Below are 22,572 nucleotides of genomic sequence, written 5' to 3' on the forward strand. Positions count from 1 at the left end.
GCCCCCGACCCGACAGGTATGCTCCCACTCGTGCGCGCTCATGTCCACTGGCCCTTCTCCCCACGGAAGCGGAAGCCACCTCCAGACGTGGCTGCTGCGGTGAAGACAGTGAGCGACGGCTCAGCCCTCTGCCGCTTAGCCCCTCCCAGGGGTCTGGGCCGGCCAGAGTGCGCGCCCCCCTAGGGATGTGATGGTCCATCCTGCAGGGCAGACCGATGTTCCCTTCAGTGGGAGTACGCGTGGCCTTGGCAGTAAGTGGCAGGAGCCTGGACCCAGGGGAGAGGCGGGGGTCAAGGGAAACAAGTGTGGGATGGGCTGTGGCGAGCGGAGGCCTTTCTTCAGATTCCAACCTGGGACATTTGTGAGGCGGAGGGCGAAGTGGTGTAGGCCCTGGTGAAGGTGACAAGTGACCGGGAGATACGGACGGGGCTGGGCCTTCTCTGTCATGCTCAGGGCCCTGTGCCTCAGCTGTGGGCAGCCCCTGGCTTTCCCGGAGGTCGAAGCAGCCACCTTCACCAGACATCACGGCCTTTCTTCGGAGTTACCAGGTCTCTGGGAGATGCCTGGGTCTTCTCCGTGACCTTGGTACCCACTTGTCTTCCTTATGGGTCCTGTCCTTCTAGTGCCTTCTCCTGTCCTCTGTAAACACCTTCTAGGCCCAGCTGTGGAGCAGACGACAGTGGCCAGGAAGGACCTGACCCCTTTGGCCGGGGCACAGCAACAGGTGGGTTGAAAGATGAGCCATTAAACATGATCCTGAGCGCAGGGCCAGAGCTGCTCTGTTTCAGCCCCTCCCGGCGTGAGCATGACTGCGCAGCTTTATATAGCGCTGCGAGTCCTATATAAGAGGGACGTGCCCTGGTCACAGGGGAGCACGGGAGCAGGGTGGCACTGGAAAAGACTGCATGCGTTGTGTGACCCGGGCCGGACACGTCCCTTCCCCGAGAAGCAGGGTCCCCACAAGGTGGGCCCTCCACGGCACCCAGGATGCCCAGCAGGACCAGCCGCTATGCCCGCTACAGCCCCCGGCAGCGGCGCAGGCGGCTGCTGGCGGATCGCAGCGTGCGCTTCCCGAATGACGTCCTGTTCCTAGACCACATCCGCCAGGGTGACTTGGAGCAGGTCGGGCGCTTCATCCGGGCTCGGAAAGTCGCCCTGGACACCATCCACCCGTCAGGTGAGTGCCTGCCGGACCAGCGGAGGGTCTGTGGGGTGTCAGGGCAAGGTCTCGGCCTTGACCCCTCGCGCCCTGTCCTGCGCAGGCCTGGCCGCCCTGCACGAAGCAGTGCTCTCTGGAAACCTGGAGTGCGTGAAGCTGCTGGTCAAATACGGCGCAGACATCCACCAGCGGGACGAGACCGGGTGGACACCCCTGCACATCGCCTGCAGTGACGGCTATCCCGACATAGCCAGGTGAGAGGGTCAGGCCAGGGGCTCCAGGACGTGGTCTCCCCGAAGGGGGCCCTGGTCGTACGGCTAGGAACCCTCGGAGCTTCTCGAGTCTCCTTCCTGCCCTCCTGCCTTCCCCAGAGCAAACTAAACTTCCCTCCAGCCTTTGTTTCTGGAGGATCAGGTTTCCTCCTCTTCACCCCTCCTGGAAAAATTAAAACAAAACAAAAACAAAATCAAGATGCCCCTCAGGACTCAGCCTGTGCTCCTCCTGACCGCATCCTCACGGCCAGTTTGCACCCCAGGTACCTCATCTCCCTGGGGGCAGACAGAGACGCCACCAACGATGACGGGGACCTGCCCTCTGACCTCATCGACCCGGACTTCAAGGACCTGGTGGAGCTCTTCCAAGGGACCAAGATGGACTGAGCCCCGCCTGCCCTTCCGGGGCTCCTGCCCCCCAGGTGCCAGGGCCTGTCCCACCGGTGGGGCTGGCAGGCGCCCAGGACCCCGCACCTGGGCACAACCCACCCCTCACACTTCTGGCCTGGCTTTTTCTCCAGGTGAATTTTTTATTGTGACACTTTTTACTTTTTCAATAAATGTCATTCCCTAGCCCCGGTGGTAGCCTCTTTACTGGGGATGGGACCATCTGCTCCCCCGCCTGGCTCATCCGACCCAGGCTGGGGGCCCAGGGGACAGCGCCGGCGCAGTTCCCCCACCCCCCACCTGCCCCCGACTAGACCCCGACCCCGACCCGCGGGCTGTGAGGTCTCCGGCCCGCCAGCCCCGGACCCCCGGGACCCCGCCGCACCCAGCCCTCAGCGGCGCTCCCCGAGGGGGTGCGAACCCCACCCCGCGCCCCGCACCCCGCACCCCCGACCCCCGCCGCGGCCCCGCCCCCACCGAGGCCCCGCCCCGCCGGGCGCGCGCGCCGGCCGTCACGTGCCCTCGCGCTGCCCGCACCTGCGCCTGCGCGCGCCTCGGTGACGTCACTTCCGGCCGGGCCCCAGCTGGCGGCGGCGGCGGCGGCGGCGGCCGAGCGGGCGAGGTGAGACGGGAGCAGGGGCGGGGGCGGAGGCGGGGGCGGGGCGGGCGCGGCCGGGACCCGCCCCGGCGCGGCGGCGGGCGCGGGGAGGGTGCGGCGGGCACCGGCTGGGCTCCGCCGCGCCCGAGTTTCTGGGCCTGCCGGGGGCGCGGGTCGCGCGGCGGGCGGGGCGGCGAGGAGCGGGGCGTGGGGACGTGGCGGGCCCCGCTTCCCCGGGGCCACGGGCTCCACGGGGCCGCCGGGGGCCCGCCCTTTTCGGCCTGTGAAGGGGCGGCCGCCGGGGTGGACAAATGTCTTGCCCTCCGTTTTCCAAAGGGGACGTTCCTGAGGATGCTTCGTGGCTCTCGGAGTGCAGCCGCCGCCCCCCCGCCCCCCCGCCCCCCGCCGAGACTTTCCTTCCCTCCGTTTTCCAGCCTTCCCCGCGGTGCCGGCCTCCGCCCGCAGGTGGTGCGCGGCTAGGTGCGGGGTGGCCAGGGTGCGCGCTGTCTGCAGGGCCCGCCCGCCCCGGGGCTGCGGGGGTGCTGCACGGACGGGGTGGACGCCCCGTGTGGGTCCGAGTCGTGACACCGAGGGTGTGGAGGTGCAGACGCCAGGCCCCCCGGCCAGCCCTGGGAGGCTTCCAAGGAAAGGCGGTCTTTTAGCAGAATCCCAAGGATGAGCAAGATCCTGTTGGGCGGCGGGGACACCTTGAGCAAAGGCCCGAGACGTCAGCGGGGAGCAGCGAGTGAGTTCTGGGGTTGAGAGAGAGAGAAAGAGAGAGAGAGCGAGCAGTGGGAGTGAGGAGGAGCCGGGCAGGAGCCTCCTCCAGGACCCAGGACGGAGGCTTGACGGGGGTGAGCTTAGGGGATGCTGAGGTTTCTGGGTCCGGGGGTAAGGGTGCCCAGGCTCAGGGCTACTGCTTGGGATGCAAGCTGCTGCCATCAGCCAGGAAGGGGGGGCGAGGGCATGCTTCGAGTTTGGATCCGAGGTCTTCAGGGGAATGCCCCTTGGGGCGTCTAGCGCAGCGCTACTCTGGCACCCGTGTCGATAGCAGTTTTTTGTTTTCTTTTTAAGTTTTCATTTATTTATTCATGAGACACAGAGAGAGAGAGAGAGGCAAAAACAGGCAGAGGGAGAAGCAGGCTCCACGCAGGAAGCCCGACGCGGGACTCGATCCCGGGTCTCCAGGATCACGCCCTGGGCTGAAGGCAGGCGCTAAACCGTTGAGCCCCCCCGGGCTGCTCTGCAGATCTTTTTCTAGAAGGCTTAACGGCTGAAAGTGTCCAGTACCGCAGAGACAAGGAATGTCATGGGAAAGTGGAATCCAAGAAAATTCAAGTATCAGAAATTCCAAAGGAAGACAGAACAACCACCGTTTGCATCACTGATTCTAGCTCTAGAACACTCATTGTCACTTTCCCGAACAACAGCATGTCATCTCCTCTCCTGTCCTTAGGCATATGGCTGTGTGCGAGGAAAGAATTTGAGACTGCGGGGCTGGAGGCTGGGCATCGGGTTCCCCATGACCTGTCTCCCGCCCAGGAGGTCTCAGAAAGTCCTTGGTTCCCCTGCAAGAGCAAGGTACAAAACTTATCCATTGGGGGAGACTCCCTCCTCGTCTCTGAGCAGGGCCACGTTGATGCCAAGGGGGCCTGCCAGCGGGTGTGGGAGAGGCCATTGGCAGGCTCTTGGGTGCTCAGGTCGGCTGAGGTGTCTGAGCCTGGCCCTGACTGCTGTGGCCCTGGAGGCTCAGAGGCTAACAGCCACTTGGGGCTCAGACCCTGCTTTGCTGGGTGGCAGCTGGTGGCACTGCAGCCTTTTCACATGTCCTGGGCTTCCGTGGGCCTCCAGGTCCTTGTGAAGGGGCTGGCGCCGCATCTGGTGCACCCAGCACTGTTCTGGACTGTGTGTCATAGTCAGCAATGGCCCTGCCACTCCCAGAAGCGCCCAGTTAGACGGTGTGCTCTTTCTGTGATTGTCCTGTCTGTTGTCAAGCAGGAGAGCCTAGCGCGCATCCTTGGGGACTGCTTTGGCTTAGATGAGTACTGTGAGGCCCAGAGGGGAAAGGGGCTTCCCTGGAGGCAGCAGAGCAAGGGACGGATGATCTCCAGCCACAGAATTGTTTTGGACCTTGCCGTGTGCCCAGCACGTAGCCACTGGCTGCCGTGAGCCCCGCAGAGTGTGCAGTGGGGGGCAGCATGTGGCTCCCTGTGGTGATGGCAGCAGGCAGAGGGGGCTGTGTGTCGGAGACTGTGCTTGGGGGTGGGCTGGAGCCCAGCAGAGACACCTGAAGAAATAGACTGGGCCACGCTGGGGGCTCCATGACAGCACAGGGCCCAGGGTGTGCAGGCGGGTGATTCTTTGGGGAGGGGTGTCAGGACCGGAGTGGGGGAGAGTGGTGCAGGAGACTGTGCTGCCGTACCGGGTGGTAGCTGGCCAAGGGGAGGCTGCGAATGGGAAGAGGTAGCCCGAGAGCACATTGGCGGCTCTGGGAAGGATGGCCCTGGGCTTGCCAAGGGTGGGATCGTGGGCCAGAGGAGACCATTGTTGTGTCATTAGATCTGAGACACCAGGAACTGAGCTGCCCCTCACATCACTGTCACCCGAACCCGTAGGACACTGGCAAACGTCAACATACTGGCAATTGCCAGGTGTGGCGATACTTCAAAACCATTAAAGTGAAAAAAGTATCTTGGAGTTGATGGGACTAAGTGTATATAGTAAGATTTTAAGGTCCAGAGTTGAAAAAATAACTTTTTGAAAAGATTTTATCTGTGGGAGAGAGAGGGTGCGCCCAGGAGCATGAGCAGAGGGGAGGTGCAGAGGAAGAGGGAGAAGCAGAGTCCCCCCCCCCCCGCCCCCGCCCCAAGCAGGGAGCTCCACCCGCGATCATGGCCTGAGCTGAAGGCGGATGGAGCCACGCGGGTGCCCCCAGAGCTGGGAAGTAGTTGCGCTTCATAGTCCTTGTGAGCAGAAGAGGGAAGACAGATGAGAGGAGGGGTCTCTGGCCTGGGCGTCTGGCCGGCAGCCCCTGCCCCCTGCGCACCGGGCTTTCGTCCTCCTGGACTTGAGGCTCCGTGGTCCTCGTGGCGTGGCCTGTCTTGCTAGGGGTCCTTGGCCACTGGCCCCAGTGCGCTGGTCACTTGGCCCCTCCACACCTGCCTCTTCCGTGGCCGTGGTCAGCCCGGCCTCCAGCCTCCCTTCAGAGCTGCTCCTCCCCACGGCAGCCTCGCTGACCACCCACTTCCTCCCCGTGTTCCACGGAGACCATTCCTGCTGAGCAGGTTTGTCACGCTGGTCCAGTGGTCGCTTAGGTCCAGGTTGTACTTGACTCCAGCTGTTCCCTTAGATGGGTCTCCGCCGACCTGAGCCTCTGTGGCTTGGCCTCTGCTGGGGCTGCTCCCAGCCTGCTCCTGGCCCCAGGCTTCCATCCTCTGTCCTTTTGGGTCACTTCCTTTTGCTCAGCCTCAGTGCTAGGATTTGCCTGCTCTTGTGTGGTTCATGTTCCCAGCGGTGTCAACTTCAGTGGCGAGAGTGGGCCCGACATAGGCCACCTTTTCTGGTGGCTCTTCCTTTAGGTGCTCATGAGTGACGCCTTTCTGGCCGCTCTTGTGTGCCTCCCAGTGGCCTCATGGCCCTTGTGTCAGACACGTACCCGGGACTAGAATGGTTTGTCAGGGTGTGCGTGATTATTCATGTATTTTTTTTTTTTAAGATTTTAGGGGCTCCCTGGGTGGCTCAGCAGTTTAGTGCCTGCCTTTGGGCATGATCCTGGGGTCCCTGGGTCAGGTCCCGCGTCGGGCTCCCTGCGTGGAGCCTGCTTCTGCCTCTGCCTATATTTCTGTCTTTCTTTGTGTCTCTCATGAATAAATAAAATATATTTTTTAAAGATTTTATTTATTTTTTCATGATAGTCACAGAGGAGAGAGAGAGAGAGGCAGAGACACAGGCAGAGGGAGAAGCAGGCTCCATGCACCGGGAGCCTGACGTGAGATTCGATCCCGGGTCTCCAGGATCGCGCCCTGGGCCAAAGGCAGGCGCCAAACCGCTGCGCCACCCAGGGATCCCATATTTTTTAAAAATATTTTACTTCTTTACTGACGAGAGACACAGAGAGCGAGGCACAGACACAGGCAGAGGAAGAAACAGGCTCCACGCAGGGAGCCTGACGTGGGACTCCATCCCGGGTCTCCAGGATCACGCCCTGGGCTGAAGGCAGTGCTAAGCTGCTGAGCCACCTGGGCTGCCTCTAAAATGTCATTTTATTTGTTCTTCTGGCCCCCGGGCTCTGAGAACCCACTGAAGGTATGACTCCGGGCAAAGGTGCTTCCTAGTTTAGTTTATCCAGGGTACCAGAAATCTCCCTAACTGAAGTAGGACGTCCGTACGGGCGGGCCTTTGGTGACAGAGGCCCAGGCCTGGGACAGGGAGCACATGTCATGCTGCTGCTTTAGTCAGGAACCGGGGGCAGCCGGGCTGGGTCCTCCAGGTGGGGCCCTAGTGCTCCGGTCACAGGTACTCCCGCGCAGGCCCACTGCCCTGGGGCCAGCCCAGATGAGGCCTTCGGTCTGCAGAGACAGAGGAGCAGGTGAGGTGTCCAGAGACCCCCACTGTGGCAGGTGTGTGCAGGGTGGCGGGAGCCGAGAGGGTAAGCACCTGGGTTAGCCTGAGAGGGTGAGTAGGGGACCCTGAGATGAGGGCCCCGGGCCCATGAAGGCCAGTGGTCCCCAGGGGCTGTGACTGGGCAGTGGGGGGGGCAGGCTGCCCTGCGGGGAGAGGCCTGAAGTGGGGCAGGGGAGGCACGAAGGGCAGGTGCCCTGCGGCCGGGGTCTCCCAGGTTGAGGGGGACAAGCTGGGAGAGGGGCAGGAGATGACGAGGGCCTGGCTGAGGGCAGGCAGGGGCTGGCCCGTCCTCCTGGAGCTTCACGCCTTGTGCCGCTGAGGACAGCCCGAGTATCTCAGGGTGTCCTCGGCCAGAGTGGGCCTTTCCTCTGCTCTGGTGTTCGGGGGGCTGGTGCCTGGGAAAGAGGACCATGGGCAGCGAGACCCCAGAGTCCGGGAAAGAAGTCACTTTGCGAGGGGCAGGGCAGGGTTCGGGGTCCCCTGTGTCCTGGAAGCTGGCCGTATGCTCAGTCGCCCTTGTTTGGAACTTGGCTTGTGTTTACCCGTGCAGGTGTTCAAACGCTGGATCATTTATGAGATGACCGAGCAAAGTAGGGAGCAAGTGCACCCAGCGCCCCATCTTTCCGGGTCTCTGGGAAGGTCTGCAGCTACATGCTGTGGGCTGTGTGGGGCCCCAGGGCCCCCCAGTACCTAGGGGCAACCTGTCCTGGGGCCGGCCCGGGACAGGCCGCTCCCTGGCCGTGTGCTATTCTCAGCCAGAGGGGGCACGTCCAGCTGGCTATGGTGACACTGAGCCTGAAGATACCCCCCCACCCCGGGGGGCTAAAACCTGAGCTGAGGGAGGCTGTGAACGGGCAGCAACCCCGGGCTCTCTGTCCCTGGGTCAGGCCTTCCCCCAGCCTCCCGTCTGTGCTGGGGCCCCAGGCCCCGGAGGCTGCGCATGCCCTGCATCCCCTGGGCCCCGGCCTCCGCCGGGCTCCTCACCCAGACGCACGTCCCTGTTTTGCGGGTGGGAACCAGACTCAGTGGAAACAGGGCGCCGGCCCTGCGGCAGGAAGGCAGAGTTAGGGTCCTGGGGTCGCTGAGCCCTTCCTGACGGGTGTTCTGTCCTCTGGAAAGGCGGCCCCAGGGCACTGCTGCTGGCGCCACCAGGCTGCCTACCGCAGGGGAAGGGCTCCCCGGCGGCAGGGGTCCCGGCCCAGGGGTGCTGGGGACTCGGCTGTTCCTAGTGGACGGCAGGTTGCTGGCCCCCGGCCTCACGGGGTTGTGTCTGCCCGGCTTGTGGCCTCCTCTGGAGGGGTTCCTGGTAGGCCGCGAGCCCGGAGCAGTTTGTCGGGAGCTTGAGAGAGGAAGTAGACCGCCCGCGCCTCCCCGAGCCTCCCCTCCCCGCAGCCCCGTAGCCCCGTGGAGACGGTGACTGTCCCGCTCCCGGCCCTCCTTCCCTTTCAGAGGCCGAGGGGACCCGGCAGTGCAGCGCAAGGACCAGACGCCCCCGCGATGACCAGGTGGGTCTCGGGCAGTGGCGCGACCTCCCCCGGGGGAGGGGAGGGGAGAGGGTGGGCCCCGCTGCCCCCAGCCCACCCTCATGTGCCGGGCACCCCCAGTTCCCCTGTCTCCAGAGTCGTCTACAACGGCAAGAGGAACAGTAGCCCCCGGTCTCCCCCCAGTAGCACCGAGATCTTCACCCCGGCCCATGAGGAGAATGTGCGCTTCATTTACGAAGGTACGTGGGGAGCTCCCCAGAGCCCTCCTCCTCTGCACCCCGCCCTCAGGGCCGGGGGCCAGGTCCACAGGGGACTTGCCTGGTGAGGAGACTGGTGCTGCCAGTGGGGGCAGGCAGCTCCTCGGGGGAGGAGCATGGGAGCTGGGCAGGTCTGCAGGGGCGGGAGCCGCGTGCAGGACGGGCAAGTAGGGGCAGCCATGTGTCGTGACCGTGTGCCAGGAGGCAGGGGCTGGGGGAGCAGGGAAAGGTGCGGAGCCTGAGTGGAGGATCGAGAGCCCATGGGCCCCGGTCACGGTACAGATGCGGGCGGGCCCCCTAGGAGCCGGGATGGGTGTAGGGAGGGGAGAGGGGTGCTTTGAGGACAGCCTCAGGTCGGGAGCAGGCCGGCGGGGGGGCTGCGGGCTGTGAGGTGGGGGGTGAGGGGAGGGCCGGGGAGGGGTGCGGGGCTGACCGCTTGGACCCGGCCCGCTGCGCAGCCATCTGGGGGCTCTGATGCCACCTCGTTGCTTCTGGCAGCCTGGCAGGGCGTGGAGCGAGATCTGCGGAGCCAGATGTCAGGCAGCGAGCGGGGCCTGGTGGAGGAGTACGTGGAGAAGGTCCCTAACCCCAGTCTGAAGAGTGAGTGGAGGAGCGGACCTAGCAGGGAGTGGCCTGGCCAGGGGCAGTGCTGGGGGGCGGGCAGGAAGGCCCCTCTACTTGGGAGGCGGTCTGGGGCGCAGGCCCTGCCTCCCATCTGTGCCCCCACTGACCACTCTATCCCCCCACAGCCTTCAAGCCCATTGACCTGAGTGACCTGAAGCGCCGGAACACGCCGGACACCAAGAAGTCCTGAAGGGCACTGGGGTCCCTCCCCTGGCCTCTGGGAGACCGGGTGCCGCCTCATGGTGGTCTCCTGTGGGCCCAGCTCCTGGGAAGGGGGGGGGACGTGCGCCCGCAGGGCTGTCAACCCCAGGACCAGGAGGGGCGTGGTCAGTGGCCAGGGCTTGCCCTTCCTCCCCAAGGCCCCTCCTTTCTTCTCAGGGGCCGTCAGGCTGCCCCTGTCCCTGGGGGGGGTCTGGGCCCCGCCAGCCCCGGCTCTCCCCCTGGTTGTGTCTAGAGCTACGTGCTCTGCCCCCACCCCAGGGCCTTGACCCTGACTCCCCTCCGCTTCCCATCACCTTCCACCGCCCCTCCCCCCCAGCTTTTCCAAGGTCAGGAAGGCAATGAGGGCCCTCTGCTGTCCCCCGGGCTGGTGGGCCCAGGCTTGTCCCTAAGGTGGCCCGTCTCACACCCCGTGTCCCCCCCCACCCTCTGCTGCTTTTCCATCCTGGACACATTGGGGAGCGTCTAATTCTTCACCCTGCTGTCCAGCCTGGCCCGTCCTCCCCTGCATCAGCTTCAGGATGGCAGCAGCTCTCCAGGCCTGCGATGCCACCGAGCACCCCCCTCCACGAGGGTCCTGGGCAGCCAGGCCTACCCCCTTGCTGTGTGCGGCCCCGTGGCCCCGGCAGTCCCTTTGGACAGGGGCATGGGGCTGATCCTGGCCCCGAACTATGTGCCAGGGTGGTCACCAGGGTCCCCTGTTGTTCCTGTGCCCTCCAAAAGCCAAGTGTCTATGACTGGAGCCCAAGGGCCAGTGAATAAAGGCAGGTGGCACTGGATTGGCCCCTTGGTCTGTCAGGCCCCTGTCCCAGCAGCCCACTCAGGGCTGGACGTCCAGGGTCGTGCTCCAGGCTGCTGAACCCAGAAATTCCATCTGGTCCCTGAGTTCTTCTAGGGGGTGCTCAAGCCTCCTGGGGGGGGGCACTGGGAGGCAGAGGGTGGGGGGTTTCTGGAGGAGGGAGGCTGAGGCAGCCTTCCTGTGTTCTTCAAGGGACCAGCCCCCTCCGGGTGGGGGCCCTGGACCTACACACTGGCCCCAGGGGAAGGATGGCCACTGGGCCCCGAGAGACCCAGGCGCACTTGACCTTCAGACCTGGAAAGCCCTGCTAGGCCAGGCCCAGATAGCCAAACGAATTTATTTTGGGAACACCCTTTCCTGGAAGAGTATTCTGAGGCCCTACAGGTGACTCCAGGAGGTGTCTTCTTCGGCATGGGGGGGTGGTCCCCAGGGACAGGGCGCAGGAAGGACAAGTCATGTAATAAACAGCTGCCTGGGCTCGCTGCCAGTGGGCGCTGGCTGGTGCCGGGCCCTGAGCCAAGTCTCTAACCACATGGCCTTGTTTGCTCCCCGGGGACCTGTGGGGTGTTTTGCTGAGGGGTTGGGATACCTACAGCTCCCCTCCTTGGCCTCTTGTGCGATGTGATAGCTGTGGGCCTGTACCCCCCTGCGGACCACAGGGGACCCCGCAAAGGCTTGTCACTCAGCGTCCCTGCCAACCTAGCTGCTTTGGGAGGCGGAGGCCCTCAGGCTGTGGTCTTTCTGCCAAGAACACCTTGGAGGTGGGAATGTGCTTAGGAGTCCACGCGCTAGGAGGGCGCAGCCCGGCTGGGGGCAGGGGCAGGGAGGCATGCTGCTGGGTGTGCAGACGTCCCTGACGGGGTGGGGGGGGGGTCACTCCGTGTGGCCCTAAAGGGGGTCGTGGGGACCAGGGGCCGGCGTGGGTGGAGGGGGAGGTGGGGCACAGGTGGTGGGAGGGCGGAGGGCCCGCCTCTCTGAGGGGCACGAGCTGTCTGGGCTGAGGGCAGCCCCAGCTGCTCCCTGTCCAGGGTGCGGGGGGCCCTCACCAGGCCCGGGCTGCGTGGCACTGCCGCAGACTCCGCCTCGGGTGCAGGGAGGATGGGAGCATCGGTTTGGCCCTCGGTTTACTCTGCACATGCGCACATCACTTCCAATCACTGTTGACAACTCCGTGGGGCAAGTTCTAACCACCCTATGTCTGCAAGTGAAATGGTGACCTTTTGGAGACGGGTCCTACTCAAATTTTTAGGCTTTTAATTTTGTTTTGTTTAGATTTTACTTATTTATTCATGAGAGACACAGAGCGAGGCAGAGACACAGCAGAGGGAGAAGCAGGCTCCCTGTGGGGAGCCCGATGCAGGGCTTGATCCCAGGACCCTGGGGTCATGGCCTGCGCTGAAGGCAGGTGCTCAGCTGCTGAGCCAGCCAGGCGTCCCTGGACTTTTAATTTTATCAGTTTTAATTCAGTAAATACTGAACATGTGCTCTGAGCATGTTTATGTGTATTGAGCATGAACAGCAATCCCCAAATACCTGCTCCCCAGTCCGTGTTCCCTTGACACCTTAACCTGCGGGTTATGGCCCCGGGGCGGGAAGGCCAGGTGTAGCTGTGTCCACTGCCCACCTGCCCCGCTGTGTCCCCTGCCCCGTCTATGCATTGAAGGGCCTTGGCTGCTTCAAGATGGAGTTTCCTGAATTCCAGGTTTGACTGGTCACGTCCTGGCAACCGGCTTCTCTGTCCCCTGCGTTTCTTTTTTATTTGTTTGTTTGTTCATGAGAGACACAGAGAGAGAGAGGCAGAGACACAGGCGGAGGGAGAAGCAGGCTCCATGCAGGGAGCCCGACTGGGACTCCAGGATCAGGCCCTGGGCTGAAGGTGGCGCTAAGCCGCTGAGCCACCCGGGGTGTCCTGTCCCCTGCATCTCTGTAAATAAGAGATCTGGAGGCTCCATGGGATTCCTGGGGTGACACCTTGGATGTGAAAGGACTGCTCTGGCTGTCATGTGGGGAACAGACCGGGGGCGGGGGGAGGGCAGAGACCTCCCCAAGCTACCTTGGGACTGTGGGAAGAGGAAGCTGAGTGGGGGGCTTGGGGAACTCTAGGAGGTGCAGATTTGGGGGGCCCAGGGGCTGGAGATGGGGAATCGTCTAGACAGTGGTAGTTTTCACCTAGGATGAGGGAAGAAGGTGGACTGTTCCGGGCGCTGTGGGCGAGGAGGGGAGGGGGTAGTGGGGGGGGAAGGGGACTGAGCAGTGCAAAGAGCTCAGGGAAGGCAAGCAGGGACAGGGCCCGAGGCTGAGGCTGTCCAAGCGTCCAGGAAGAGGGGAGGCTGTGCGGGGAGTGCACCAGCCGCCTCCCCCCCCAGACAACCATTTCTAAGTCTTCAGCTGATTGATTGTATTTCTATTTCTAGATGGCAAACACACAGTGCTCTCGGTTTTCCTACTTCATTCTTGTCCCCGCTGCCACTATACAGACACGTCCTTCCCCCCCACCATCCTCCCTAGATGGCTCTTTTCTCCTCTCCTAACTTTGGTTACATCATCCTGCAGTATTTACATTATGATGTCTATGTTTGTAATTCAGAGTTAAACCATGTGGTGAATTATGACTTTTTGCCCAACTTTTTGTTTTCCTTGAAGTTACTAATGGCCTTCTTTTTTCATCTACTTAGTTTCCTATGTACTAACACTAATTACGTTTTGAACTCTCCACCAGGTCATTTAAATTTCTCGTCAGTGTACTTACTTTGGTCCCCTTTAGGGTAGTCTGGGGGAGCTTTCTGCCTGCTTGATGTCCCCTTGCCCAGTGATGCACTCATCTGCCTTCCTGGGGGTGACCTCTCCACTCTCCCAGGTCTGATCCCTGTTTATTGTTTTTTTGTTTTGTTTTGATCCCTGTTTATTGTAGTCTAGGTTTTCCCCTTTGCTGTTTCTCACACTCTTTAGTAGCACGTGTGTATACGTGTGCACACCTGCACGGCAGGATCCGTATAGTCCTTTGGAGGCCTGGAGTGAAGGACTGCAGAGGCGACGGAAGAGCCCCAGGGCCTGGGGTGCCCATTTTCCTGGACAGGGGCTATCATGTGGGTGCTGGGCTCAGCGGCTCGTGCCCCCGCCTCCCCACCTGCCCCCCGCCTGGTCGGAGCCGATGCTTATTGGCCAATAGGCCGGGCAGGTCCAGCCCCCGCCAGGCCTCTGCCTCTGCCCTCCCCTCTCCCGGTTGGCTCCGGTTCCCTTGGGGACAGGGCCAAGGGTGAAGGAGGGTGAGGGCGCAGGGAGTCAGGGTAGAGAGGGCTGTCAGGAGGCCACTGGGTGGGTGACGCCCCCCCGGCAGTCACCAACCCCTGGCTCAGCTGGCGTGAAGGAGAACTGCCACTGTCCCGTACTAACTTGTGCCCTCGTGGGCTTCCAGGCATCAAAGTCCGGCAGGGGCCTGGGGCCGGGGCTCGCGTGGGCTGGGGGAAGCCGTGGCCTGCGGCCTCCAGTCGGGCCCTCCCTCTTCCCGGGGTCTGCAGCCCCCGTGCGACTCAGGAGTCCTGGGGCCACAAAAGATCTCCGTTTCCGCCGACGAGCCTTGGCCCCTCCGTGCCCCGCCTCGGCCCTTGGCTGCCCGTCCGGCCTGCAGTGGCGTGGGCGGCGCAGGGTGAAGGTCCCTCAGGAGGGCCGGGGTGACTAATTTTATTTACCTTTCCTGAGAGGCCTTCTGTCCTCTCATTTTCTCCAATTAGCCTGGCTCTGCTGAGCAGCTCCAGCCCGCGCAGCGCGGCGCCCGCACCCCCCCAGGGCTCGGTGGTCCCTCCCCCGGCCCCTTGGAGGGGACACCTGGCGGGCGGGCAGCCTGCCCTCGGCGCTGGCTCCTTCCTCCGGCTGCCCCGTCCCAGCACCGGCTCCGGCACCCCGGCGGGTGACCACAGCCCACACCTCCTGCCTCAGCCGCGCTGTCCCCCAGACGGCAGGGACGCTCCACTCTGTGCTGAGCCAAGCCGGGGGCCCCCCACCCGGGGGAAGGTGGGGTCTGGGGAGCCACTGCCACTGCGCTGGGCCCGGGGCTTCCTCCTCCGCTGTGTGGGCGGCGGCCTGCGGCCTGGGGAGCCGTCTGAGCGCGGCCCCCTCGCTGCCAGCCACCCCGCTCGTCCCCGTGCTGGCAGGTGCTGGCTCTTGGGGGGTCGGGGGCTTTGGCCCAGAGGGTGTTGGGGCCCGCTCTGGGATTCCAGCTCCCTTTCGCCCAAAGGGGGACTCCGGAGGGAGCAGGCCCCTTCCCGGGGCCCTGCCCTGCCCGCCGCCCCTCCAGCGCCTCAGCTCCCCACGGTGTGCCAGGCAGCCGCTCCGCAGACTCTTTATTGTCGGAGGAGACCGCATCCTGGGCCTCCCGAGCCGCCGCCTCCGCCCGCGCCAGCCCCCCAGAGGGGGCAGAAGGGAGGCCAGCGCCGGGCCGGCACCAGGTTTGGGCTTGTCCCGTGGGGCCTACTTTCAGCACCTGAGTCCGGCCCCAACCGGGGCCCCGGGGGGCTCCTGCGGGCTCTCGAAGGGGCTGGCGGCCACCCCAGGGGGGATGCCCACCAGGCCGGTGTCTGCAGAGGGGTCCCGGGCCGCCCCGTCGCCGCCCCTGGAAAGCAGCAGCTTCTCGCTGGGGGCGCCGCCTGCGGGCCGGCCCGGGTCGGGGTGCCTGCTGGGGGGGCGCTCCTCCCGCAGCCTCTTGCCCATGCGCCAGCGCTGCCAGCGCCGCAGCAGCTCCGACTGCACCTGGGCAGAGGGGGGCAGAGGACGGGCTGGGCTCACTACGGGGCGCCCTGGGTGCCGAGCGAGGCCAGCCCCGCCATGGAGCACGGGGGTCCCCCGATGCCTGGGCACCCCCGTCGAGTGCTCTCCCTGAGGAGCGGCTGAGGCTGCCCATGTCGGGGTCTAGCGCCCAGTAAACGCAGGTGGACGTGGAGGGCTCCCCCCTGCCCCGGGCGCCTGTGCTTCCCCTGCCACCTACCTCCTTATTGAGGAAGCAGTACAGCACGGCCACCAGCAGGCCCTGGGGGGAGGCGACAGTCAGGGCGGCTGGGGTGGGGGAGCGGCGGGGGGGGGGGGGCGCGCAGGTGCTTACAGGGGCGGGGCGGGCACCTGGAAGGAGCTGAGGAAGAGGTCGAAGAAGAGCTTGGCAGAGCGCAGCGTCCCCTGGGCATGCTCATCCGTCACGAAGGCGAACACCACCTCGTGGACCCCCAGCAGGGGGATGAGGGTCAGTGTGGACTTGGCCAGCCTGCGGGTGGGAGCCTGAGCCACCGCGCCCCCCGCGGCCCCCGCCCACCCCGCCCGGCCCGCGCCGCCCGCACCCACCGGAACTTGTAGTCGCTGTAGCGCATCTGGCGGGCCCGAAGCTTGGCCATGAGGATGAGGAGGACGCGGATGAAGATAAAGAAGTTGATCTGCGTGCGGAGGGCACGGCTCAGGGCGGTGCCCGGGCCCCCTGGACCCTCCCGTAGCTGGACCTGGCAGCCGCATGGGCCACACTCGCAGGGCTCCGGGGCCGCTGGGCACCCAGCCAGGGACCGGCCTGTGTCCCGGCTCGGTGCCAGGGCCCCCTCCCTGTCCCAGGCAGGATGTCATCCATCTCCGCAGGCCCCGCAGGCCGACAAGGAAGGCAGGGCGGAGTCAGACCCTCCCGAGGCCAGCAGGTGCCCCATCGCCTCACCAGGATCGCCAGGAAGACCGGCAGGCGTAGGATCCACCAGAACCCCATGTTGTCGTTGCTGGTCCAGCACCTGCAGGGCGGGCCCGCTCACAGCCTGCCGGACCCCCCACCCCCCGACACTGAGGGGGTCCAATCAGGGCCTTGGGAACCGAGGGGAGGCACTCAGAAACCAGCCCCGTCCTGGGGCAGCGTCGCTTCCCCACCCAGTGCGTCCTCTGGCTGGAGGACCCCCGTCCCCTGGTGCCCGGCTCCTCCCCAGAGCCCCCCGCCAGCACCCACCGGAGCCGGCGGCCAGGAGGGGTGAGCCCTTGGGCGCCCCGGGCCCTCCCCGACTCAGCTCGTACTCACTGGATGTTCTCAAACAGACACTTGACCACGGCCCAGGGGACGACAAAGAGCACGGGGGCGCCTGCGGGGAGGGGGCAGCTGTGGTCCCCGCCTCCCCATGCCCGCCACCCCCCCGCCCCCCGCCCTCCGCAGCCCACTCACCCCAGCCGACGGCCAAGTACAGGGGGAAGAAGCTCCGCTCGGGGAAGGTGGCGCGGCCCAGCAGGCTGTGCAGGTACACGCCCTCCACCAGCAGCCAGCAGTAGTTGGCCACCACGCCGTACTGCATGAACACCGCGGCCACCCGGCAGCCGGCCACCGCCTGGCCGCAGGGGCAGCATGAGCTCGGGCCGCGCGGCCCCTGCCACCCTGGGCCCCAGAGGCTGGGGAAGGGGGTGCTCACCCCGTTGCTGAGCCAGACGCTCACGCTGAGGTCGTCGCCGATCTTCTGGCTGTAGCGGGTCTTGAGCAGCGCGTCGATGACCAGCACGGAGCCCGCCTTGAGCACGAACGAGGCGAACAGGTTGGCGTGGATGTAGTTCCGGGTGCAGCGCAGCTTGCTGCGGGGACCGGGGGTCAGTGGCTGCCCGCCGCCCTGCCCACCGCAGGGGGCCGTGCCCAGGCCGAGCAGCCTACCTGAGGCCCAGCAGGACCACCAGGGCCAGGAGCAGGGCGCCCAGGGAGAGGGAGTACCCCACCGTGTACATCACCTGGAAGCTGCTGTACATCTTGGCCACTTCCTTCTACAAAGTAGAGTGGCAGGTCAGGTCTGGGGGGCCAGGCACCCGCCCCCCGGCCCCCCGGCCCCGGCGCCCCTGCGGACCTGGACTTCAATCTCCTGACCGTCCAGCTGGCACTGGGAGGCGTTTCTCCACGACTGCCCCCGGGGCCCGCGTACCCACTGCCCATCGGGCCCGCACTTCTTGAAGACGAGGCGGTGCTGCACTGGAGGGGCAGCCCAGTCAGCTCCGACCCCCAGCCGGGCCCTCAGCCTCCCCCACCTCCCCGGAGTTACCTTTGTGGTGCCAGGGCAGGTACCAGGGGCAGGAGATGTTGGCCGTGGTGTTGGGAGGGGTGTCGGGCCAACAGGAGTACTTGTCGAAGGTTCTGTTGCAGACCAGCTCTGTAACGCAGGGTGGGGGCGGGGCCCCTCAGCAGGGCTGGGCCCCTGTCGTCCCCTCTGAGGTGCCCTGCGCATCACCCCCTGTGCCCCAGCACGCAGACTTTGCCACATCTCCCGGGGCCCCAGCAGCCTCCTCCCCGCACACCTCCCGTCTCCAACGTGCCCCAAGCCCACCCGAGCTCGGTCCTCTCCCCAGTGGCCCCCTTGCAGTGCTCCCCGCTCTGGGGGCTGCACCCCAATCTGTGGCTTCTTTCCAGGCTCCAGCGTGACCTCTGTGGCTCAAACGCCCTCCTTCCTCTGCCCAGTGCAAGCCCCTGCCCCCATCTGACGATGGCTCTCGCCCCCTGGCAACTACCCCCATCCCGACCTCTTGCCATACCCTAAGGGACCCTCAGAACTGGTATAGAAGGGGGTGTCCTGTCCCTGCTGGAGCCCACCTCCCCCCCACCCGGGCCTTGGGTGGGCTTCGTGGGCTGCCTCCCCTACCACACTGCCCACCGGGCCTGGAGCTCCCAGGGCGTGAGCTCAGTAGGTGCTGGCCAGCCAAGACCTGGACGTGGAGGGGAGGCAGGGGGCTCACCAGTGGGTGGGGGCAGCAGGCTCAGGTTGTAGAGACATTGATCACCATAGAGCTTCCACTTCTCAAACAGGAAGTCCATCACCTGGGCAGAAGAGGCCTGTGGCTGGGGGGACAGATGAAGGGACAGGTGGGACCGAGCCACGTCAGCCGGAGGAGCAGGCAGCAGATGGGGCCCCAGGGGGCTGGCGGGGGAGCGGGCAGTGGGGCTCACCTGGCAGGCCAGCAGCAGGAGGAGGAGGTGGGGGCAGCGTGGCCGGGCGGGGGGCATGCCTCTGAGCAGCCTCCCCCCACATCTGGCTGGGGCCACACAGCTGGGGCAAAGGGTCCTCGTGGGCACACGCACTCCTCTGCGGACTTCGGTCAGAGCGGCAGGGCCTGTGGGGGGACCCCCATCAGCGAGGAGACCCGGCTGGGCTCTGCTGTGATGAGCGGGCTGCCCTGCTTCCCTCAAACCGCCCCCCGAGCCTCCTGGCCTATTGATGAAGTGGGAGCCGGAGGGAGAAGATGCCAGAAGTAGTCCCTCGCTGCCAGTCACGGGGCTGGGGTCCTGCCGCCCAGCGGGCTGGGTTTCCCACGGCCGGTGGCGTCTCCCTGCAGCTCTGACAGCCCGGAGCCCACCCCTCGGTGCTGGCTGGCAGAGCCACCACGCTGCCTGGTGGCAGAGCCGCCGCCGGAAGGAGGAGCAGCCTCCCGGGATCCACCTCCTCCCTCGGCCTTTGCCGTCCTCCCCACCTATTCTTAGCCCCTGGGAAAGGCAGCTGGGCTGGGGCGGTGCCAGGGCCATCCATCACAGAGCCAGCCCCGGCCTTGCCCAGGGCACCTGCTCCGGATGGCCCCTGTCCCTCCCGTGCCCCTTCCCCGGGGCGGGGGATCTAGGTGCACCCCCGGGCCCCTCCTGGGGCTCAGGCCCGGCCTCCGGGGTCCCCTGGGGCGCATCGTGCAGGTGGCTGGCTGCATATTCCTTCGAGATCATTAGTGCTGGCGCCAGGCCCCTGGCACGGGCCCCCAGCCCTGGTGGTGCCAGCAGGAGGGCTGCCCTGGGCCTGGCCCAAGTCTGGGTGGAGATCTGGGGCACCAGGCCTTATTAATTCTCCTTTCCTTGCTTGCTTTTGCTCTGACTGAATTCCACAGGGGTGCGGGGGGGCCCCTTCGAGCCTGGGTGTGGCCCTGCGGGAATGACTCCAGGGCTGTGAAGGCTCCCTTCTCTGGCACCCTGGCAAGGAGGGAGCAAGTGACGGATGGATGGACGGGTGCGCACACGGACGGATGGATGGACGATGACCAGCAGGCCGGAAGACAGTGAGCAGCCAGGGGTCAGGCTGCAGCAGGTGGAGGGGCTCAGCCTCGCCCATCAGGGTCCAGTGGGTGGAGCTGGGGCGAGCTGGCCGAGGAGGCCCCTGGGCGCGCGCCGCACCCCTGCCCCTGGCTGGGCCCCTGGGTGTCCACCTCATTCATTCGGCACAGGGTCGTCCCGGGGCTCACGGGGCTTCAGTGGCCCCCACAGGAGGGAGGGCCCTGGAAACGACAGTCCACCCTGCTCTTCAGGTGGCAAAGCTCATTGACGCCTCGTGACGGGGCAGTAGGGAACCCCACAAGACACGCAAGGGAACGAGGCCCTGAGAAGTCAAATTATGGGCCCTGGTCCCGGGGCCAGAAAGGGGCCAGCAGGTGACGCGCCCTGTCCTGCAGGGCCAGCCTCACTTCAGGGTGCCCCGGGCAGGGGCCTGAGGCCCGAGGCTTGGCACAGCTGAGGGTCGGCACACGCTGGGCTCCCGCTTCTCCAGCGGGTGAGCAGGGGCGCGGCCCCCTCAGGTGCCTCCACACTGTGGTCTGGGGCCTGTCAGTTGGCCCTGAGCTCCTGGGGGCCCCAGCTCTGCTGTCCCACCCCCACCCCAGCTGCAGGGCTGGGCAGGGAGCATCCTGTTGGGCAGTGTCCTTGCTCCCCCATCCCCTCCTCCCCCCAGAGCCTCTAGCCTCTTGGGCCCCTGCGCCCACCTCTCCTCCCACCTCTACCCTGCAGGCCAGCCCAGCACCACCCCCCCCCCCCCCCCCCGCCAAAAGGAAGGGCAGCAGACAGGGTGGTCTGATCCGAAGCAGGAGATAAAGCCCCTTGGGTGCCGCCCACCGCTTCTCCACCTGCCTGTCACCTCTGCCTAGAGACACTGTGGCTCCTGAGCCCTCAGCCTGGGTCTGGGACAAGTGGCTGTGGGGCGAGGAGGCCTCCACCAGGCCTGGCCTGCACCCGTGACCGAGGGCCGGGCCAAGACGCCCACAACAGGCCGTGACCTGGGCGCCTGGCCTTCGTGCCAGTGTCTCAGGGTCCCCTCAGGGCTAAGGGGAGAATCGCCAGGGGGTCCTGGGTAGAGCCTGCCGAGCACTGGGTGTGGCGCACTCCCAGGGCCTCCTCACCCTCCAGCTTGGCGGGTTTTCCACTTTATTACCCTCACTGGAGCCAGTGGGGGGAGGGGGCGGCCCTCTTCCGGGAACAGGCCCTCCCCCCTTCCTGGGCCTGGGGGTCCCGCTCCCCCGGGGGTCTCGGACCCTCCCATCCCAAGCAGCTCAGTGTTGGAGATGCCGGCAGGGTGTCAAGGGGAGAGTCAGGGGTCTGTGGGCGGCCTCTGGGCCTGGCCCCAGCCCTCCCCCCCCCCCCCCCCCCCCCCCCCCCCCGCTGGGCTGCTTGCACGCAGGTGCCCTGCCCCGGGCTGCCCAGAACACGCCACCTCTAGATGCCAGGGCCCAGCCAGGGTCCCATCGATTTCCCTGGGGACGGCCGGGGGGCCCCCAGGCCTGGAGTGGGAGGTGGGGCCCCCAGATGGGCGGATGGCCCACCCCACAGGCAAGGCCGTGGGGTCACCCCTGCTGCCCTGCGCTCCGAATGGGGAGGGAGACTTCCAGGGTCAGAAGGGTCCGAGTTGGTGTGTGTGGGGGTGTTTGTGAAACCGGAGCAAGTAGCAGGAAGGTCATGGCCCCAGGGCAGGATCAGGGGCCAAAGGCTGTTGACAGAGCCCGGTTCCTGCTTCCTCCCCTGGGCACCCAGGCGGGTGACCTGGAGGCCAGCCAGAGAGCAGCTCCCCACCAGCCCTCATCCCCCAGCACAGAAGGGCCCGGAGGCAGCCAGCACCAGCCCGGAAGATGCGGGCAGCAGGCAGCAGGGATCTGTAGGTCCAGGTGGGGACAGACACCCTGCCACCCAGAAGTGGCAGTGGGGGCCGCTGGAGAGGTGAGAGCAGGGCAGTGACCCAGCCTCCCCGGGGGTCAAAGTGACAAGTGTGGGCCCTGCCGAGGAGCTGACCAGGTGGGGAGCGGGGACACCGGTGGAAGGGATGCCGCTGGGGGGGTCCCGGGGGGGGGTGCTGGGGCCCTCCGCAGGGGACAGCAGCTGCCCAGCCCCCTCCTCCAGGATGGCTCCATGTGGGCCCCTGGGGAGGGCCTCGGGGTGGGTGCCAGACAGGGAGTGCAGGGCTCCCCGCAGCCGCAGGACCGCCTGCCTGGTGCCCCCGAAGCGTCCCCGAAGCGCCCCCAAAGCGCGCTGGCGACCTTCCCCAGGGAAGGGAGGGCAGCGAAGCCCTGAGACCCCAGCCTGCCCCACGGGGAGCGGGGTCGGGGGGACGGGACACACTGGTTGCCTGGCTGAGCTGGAAGGGCGCAGCCAGGGACTGGGATCAGAGGCGCCCAGAGGGTGCGGACGGCGACGCCCCAGGCCCTGAGAACTCCCGCCCACGGCAGGGGTCCCCGCTGGCCATCTTGGGCTGCCCATTCCGAGCGCCCCGGCCGCACCCGCCCAGGTGGGGGCTCTGGGGACCTGCCCTCGGGGACGGGACTCACCGTGCCGCCCGCTCCTGCTCCGGCCCCGACCCTCCCGCCCTCCGCCTCCGGCAGCTCTGGTCGGCGCCGGCTCCGAGGCCAGCGGTGCGCAAACTTTCCAGCGGGGACGCTGGGTGGCGGTGGCGGTGGCGGCGGAGGCGGAGGCGGAGGGGCGGGGGCGGCCCCCGGGAGGGGTAGAGGGAGGGGGAGCGGCAGCCAAGGGTCCCCGCCCGCCCCTCCGCCGGCTCCTGCCTGCGCCTCCGGCCCCCAATGCGCCCCAGCACCTGCCCCCCGACTCCTGCCCTCAGATCCCCCCTGGACTCTCTCTGCAGCCCCCCCGCCAGGTCTGGGTTGCCCCCTCCCCTCGGAACAGGCCTGCGGACAGGGTCACGGCGGGGTCCGCAGCTCCCCACGGGGACAAGGGAGGAGGGTGGACAGGAGGGGTCTGCGCCTGGACGCCCCCACCTCTCCTGCCACCCTCCCCTCCTGGGATCCTGGCCGCTGATTTGCCGAGAGGCCTGCCCCCCCAATACCCCAGTTACCCCACCTTGGCTCCCGGGTGACATTCTTTCCCGGGAGCGTAGAGCATGCTGGACTTGGTGGGGAGGGCAAGGCTGGGGGCGCTCAGGGCCC

At 66.1% G+C, this 22,572-nt stretch overlaps 3 protein-coding genes across 7 annotated transcripts; 2 read left to right on the forward strand and 1 right to left on the reverse strand.

Moving 5' to 3' along the window:
* Positions 1–836: 836 nt before the first annotated feature.
* PPP1R27 (protein phosphatase 1 regulatory subunit 27) lies at positions 837–2,006 on the forward strand. Of its 2 annotated transcripts, none has more exons than XM_038546311.1 (3): positions 837–1,177; positions 1,263–1,413; positions 1,683–2,006. In XM_038546311.1, the coding sequence occupies exons 1-3, from the start codon at positions 988–990 to the stop codon at positions 1,816–1,818; spliced, it is 477 nt and encodes a 158-aa protein (XP_038402239.1). In that variant the 5' UTR covers positions 837–987; the 3' UTR covers positions 1,819–2,006. The 2 variants fall into 2 exon arrangements, with proteins under 2 accessions (XP_038402239.1, XP_038402240.1); XM_038546312.1 differs by having other exon boundaries at positions 841–1,177; positions 1,695–2,006.
* Positions 2,007–2,370: 364 nt separating this feature from the next.
* MCRIP1 (MAPK regulated corepressor interacting protein 1) lies at positions 2,371–10,950 on the forward strand. Of its 4 annotated transcripts, XM_038546313.1 has the most exons (7): positions 2,400–2,440; positions 3,082–3,161; positions 3,873–3,997; positions 8,489–8,544; positions 8,644–8,762; positions 9,279–9,380; positions 9,530–10,950. In XM_038546313.1, the coding sequence occupies exons 2-7, from the start codon at positions 3,092–3,094 to the stop codon at positions 9,592–9,594; spliced, it is 537 nt and encodes a 178-aa protein (XP_038402241.1). In that variant the 5' UTR covers positions 2,400–2,440; positions 3,082–3,091; the 3' UTR covers positions 9,595–10,950. The 4 variants fall into 4 exon arrangements, with proteins under 4 accessions (XP_038402243.1, XP_038402242.1, XP_038402241.1 ...); XM_038546315.1 differs by lacking the exon at positions 3,082–3,161 and having other exon boundaries at positions 2,371–2,440; XM_038546314.1 differs by lacking the exons at positions 3,082–3,161; positions 3,873–3,997 and having other exon boundaries at positions 2,389–2,440.
* A 3,786-nt stretch (positions 10,951–14,736) lies between these two features.
* On the reverse strand, positions 14,737–22,057 carry GCGR (glucagon receptor). The gene is made up of 14 exons (XM_038546317.1): positions 21,961–22,057; positions 18,347–18,510; positions 18,136–18,238; positions 17,448–17,555; positions 17,256–17,377; positions 17,069–17,175; positions 16,836–16,992; positions 16,595–16,754; positions 16,454–16,514; positions 16,106–16,175; positions 15,751–15,839; positions 15,535–15,673; positions 15,404–15,445; positions 14,737–15,168 (listed from the first exon to the last, which is right to left on the reverse strand). Exons 2-14 carry the CDS (start codon positions 18,401–18,403, stop codon positions 14,896–14,898), a joined length of 1,488 nt encoding a protein of 495 aa, XP_038402245.1. The 5' UTR covers positions 18,404–18,510; positions 21,961–22,057; the 3' UTR covers positions 14,737–14,895.
* Between the last annotated feature and the right edge of the window lie 515 nt (positions 22,058–22,572).

Source organism: Canis lupus, chromosome 9 (assembly GCF_011100685.1).
Source record: "Canis lupus familiaris isolate Mischka breed German Shepherd chromosome 9, alternate assembly UU_Cfam_GSD_1.0, whole genome shotgun sequence".
NCBI lineage: Eukaryota > Metazoa > Chordata > Mammalia > Carnivora > Canidae > Canis > Canis lupus.

Coding starts and splice junctions, on each gene's coding strand:
- PPP1R27 (XM_038546311.1), top strand. CDS start 988: ATGCCCAGCAGGACCAGCCGCTATGCCCGCTACAGCCCCCGGCAGCGG. Junction 1,178..1,262: donor GGACACCATCCACCCGTCAG/GTGAGTGCCTGC, acceptor TGTCCTGCGCAG/GCCTGGCCGCCCTGCACGAA. Junction 1,414..1,682: donor GGCTATCCCGACATAGCCAG/GTGAGAGGGTCA, acceptor CCTCACGGCCAG/TTTGCACCCCAGGTACCTCA.
- MCRIP1 (XM_038546313.1), top strand. CDS start 3,092: ATGAGCAAGATCCTGTTGGGCGGCGGGGACACCTTGAGCAAAGGCCCG. Junction 3,162..3,872: donor ACGTCAGCGGGGAGCAGCGA/GTGAGTTCTGGG, acceptor TCCTGTCCTTAG/GCATATGGCTGTGTGCGAGG. Junction 3,998..8,488: donor GGTTCCCCTGCAAGAGCAAG/GTACAAAACTTA, acceptor CTTCCCTTTCAG/AGGCCGAGGGGACCCGGCAG.
- GCGR (XM_038546317.1), bottom strand. CDS start 18,403: ATGCCCCCCGCCCGGCCACGCTGCCCCCACCTCCTCCTCCTGCTGCTG. Junction 17,176..17,255: donor GTCAGGAGATTGAAGTCCAG/GTCCGCAGGGGC, acceptor TCTACTTTGTAG/AAGGAAGTGGCCAAGATGTA. Junction 15,674..15,750: donor TACAGCGACTACAAGTTCCG/GTGGGTGCGGGC, acceptor TCCCACCCGCAG/GCTGGCCAAGTCCACACTGA.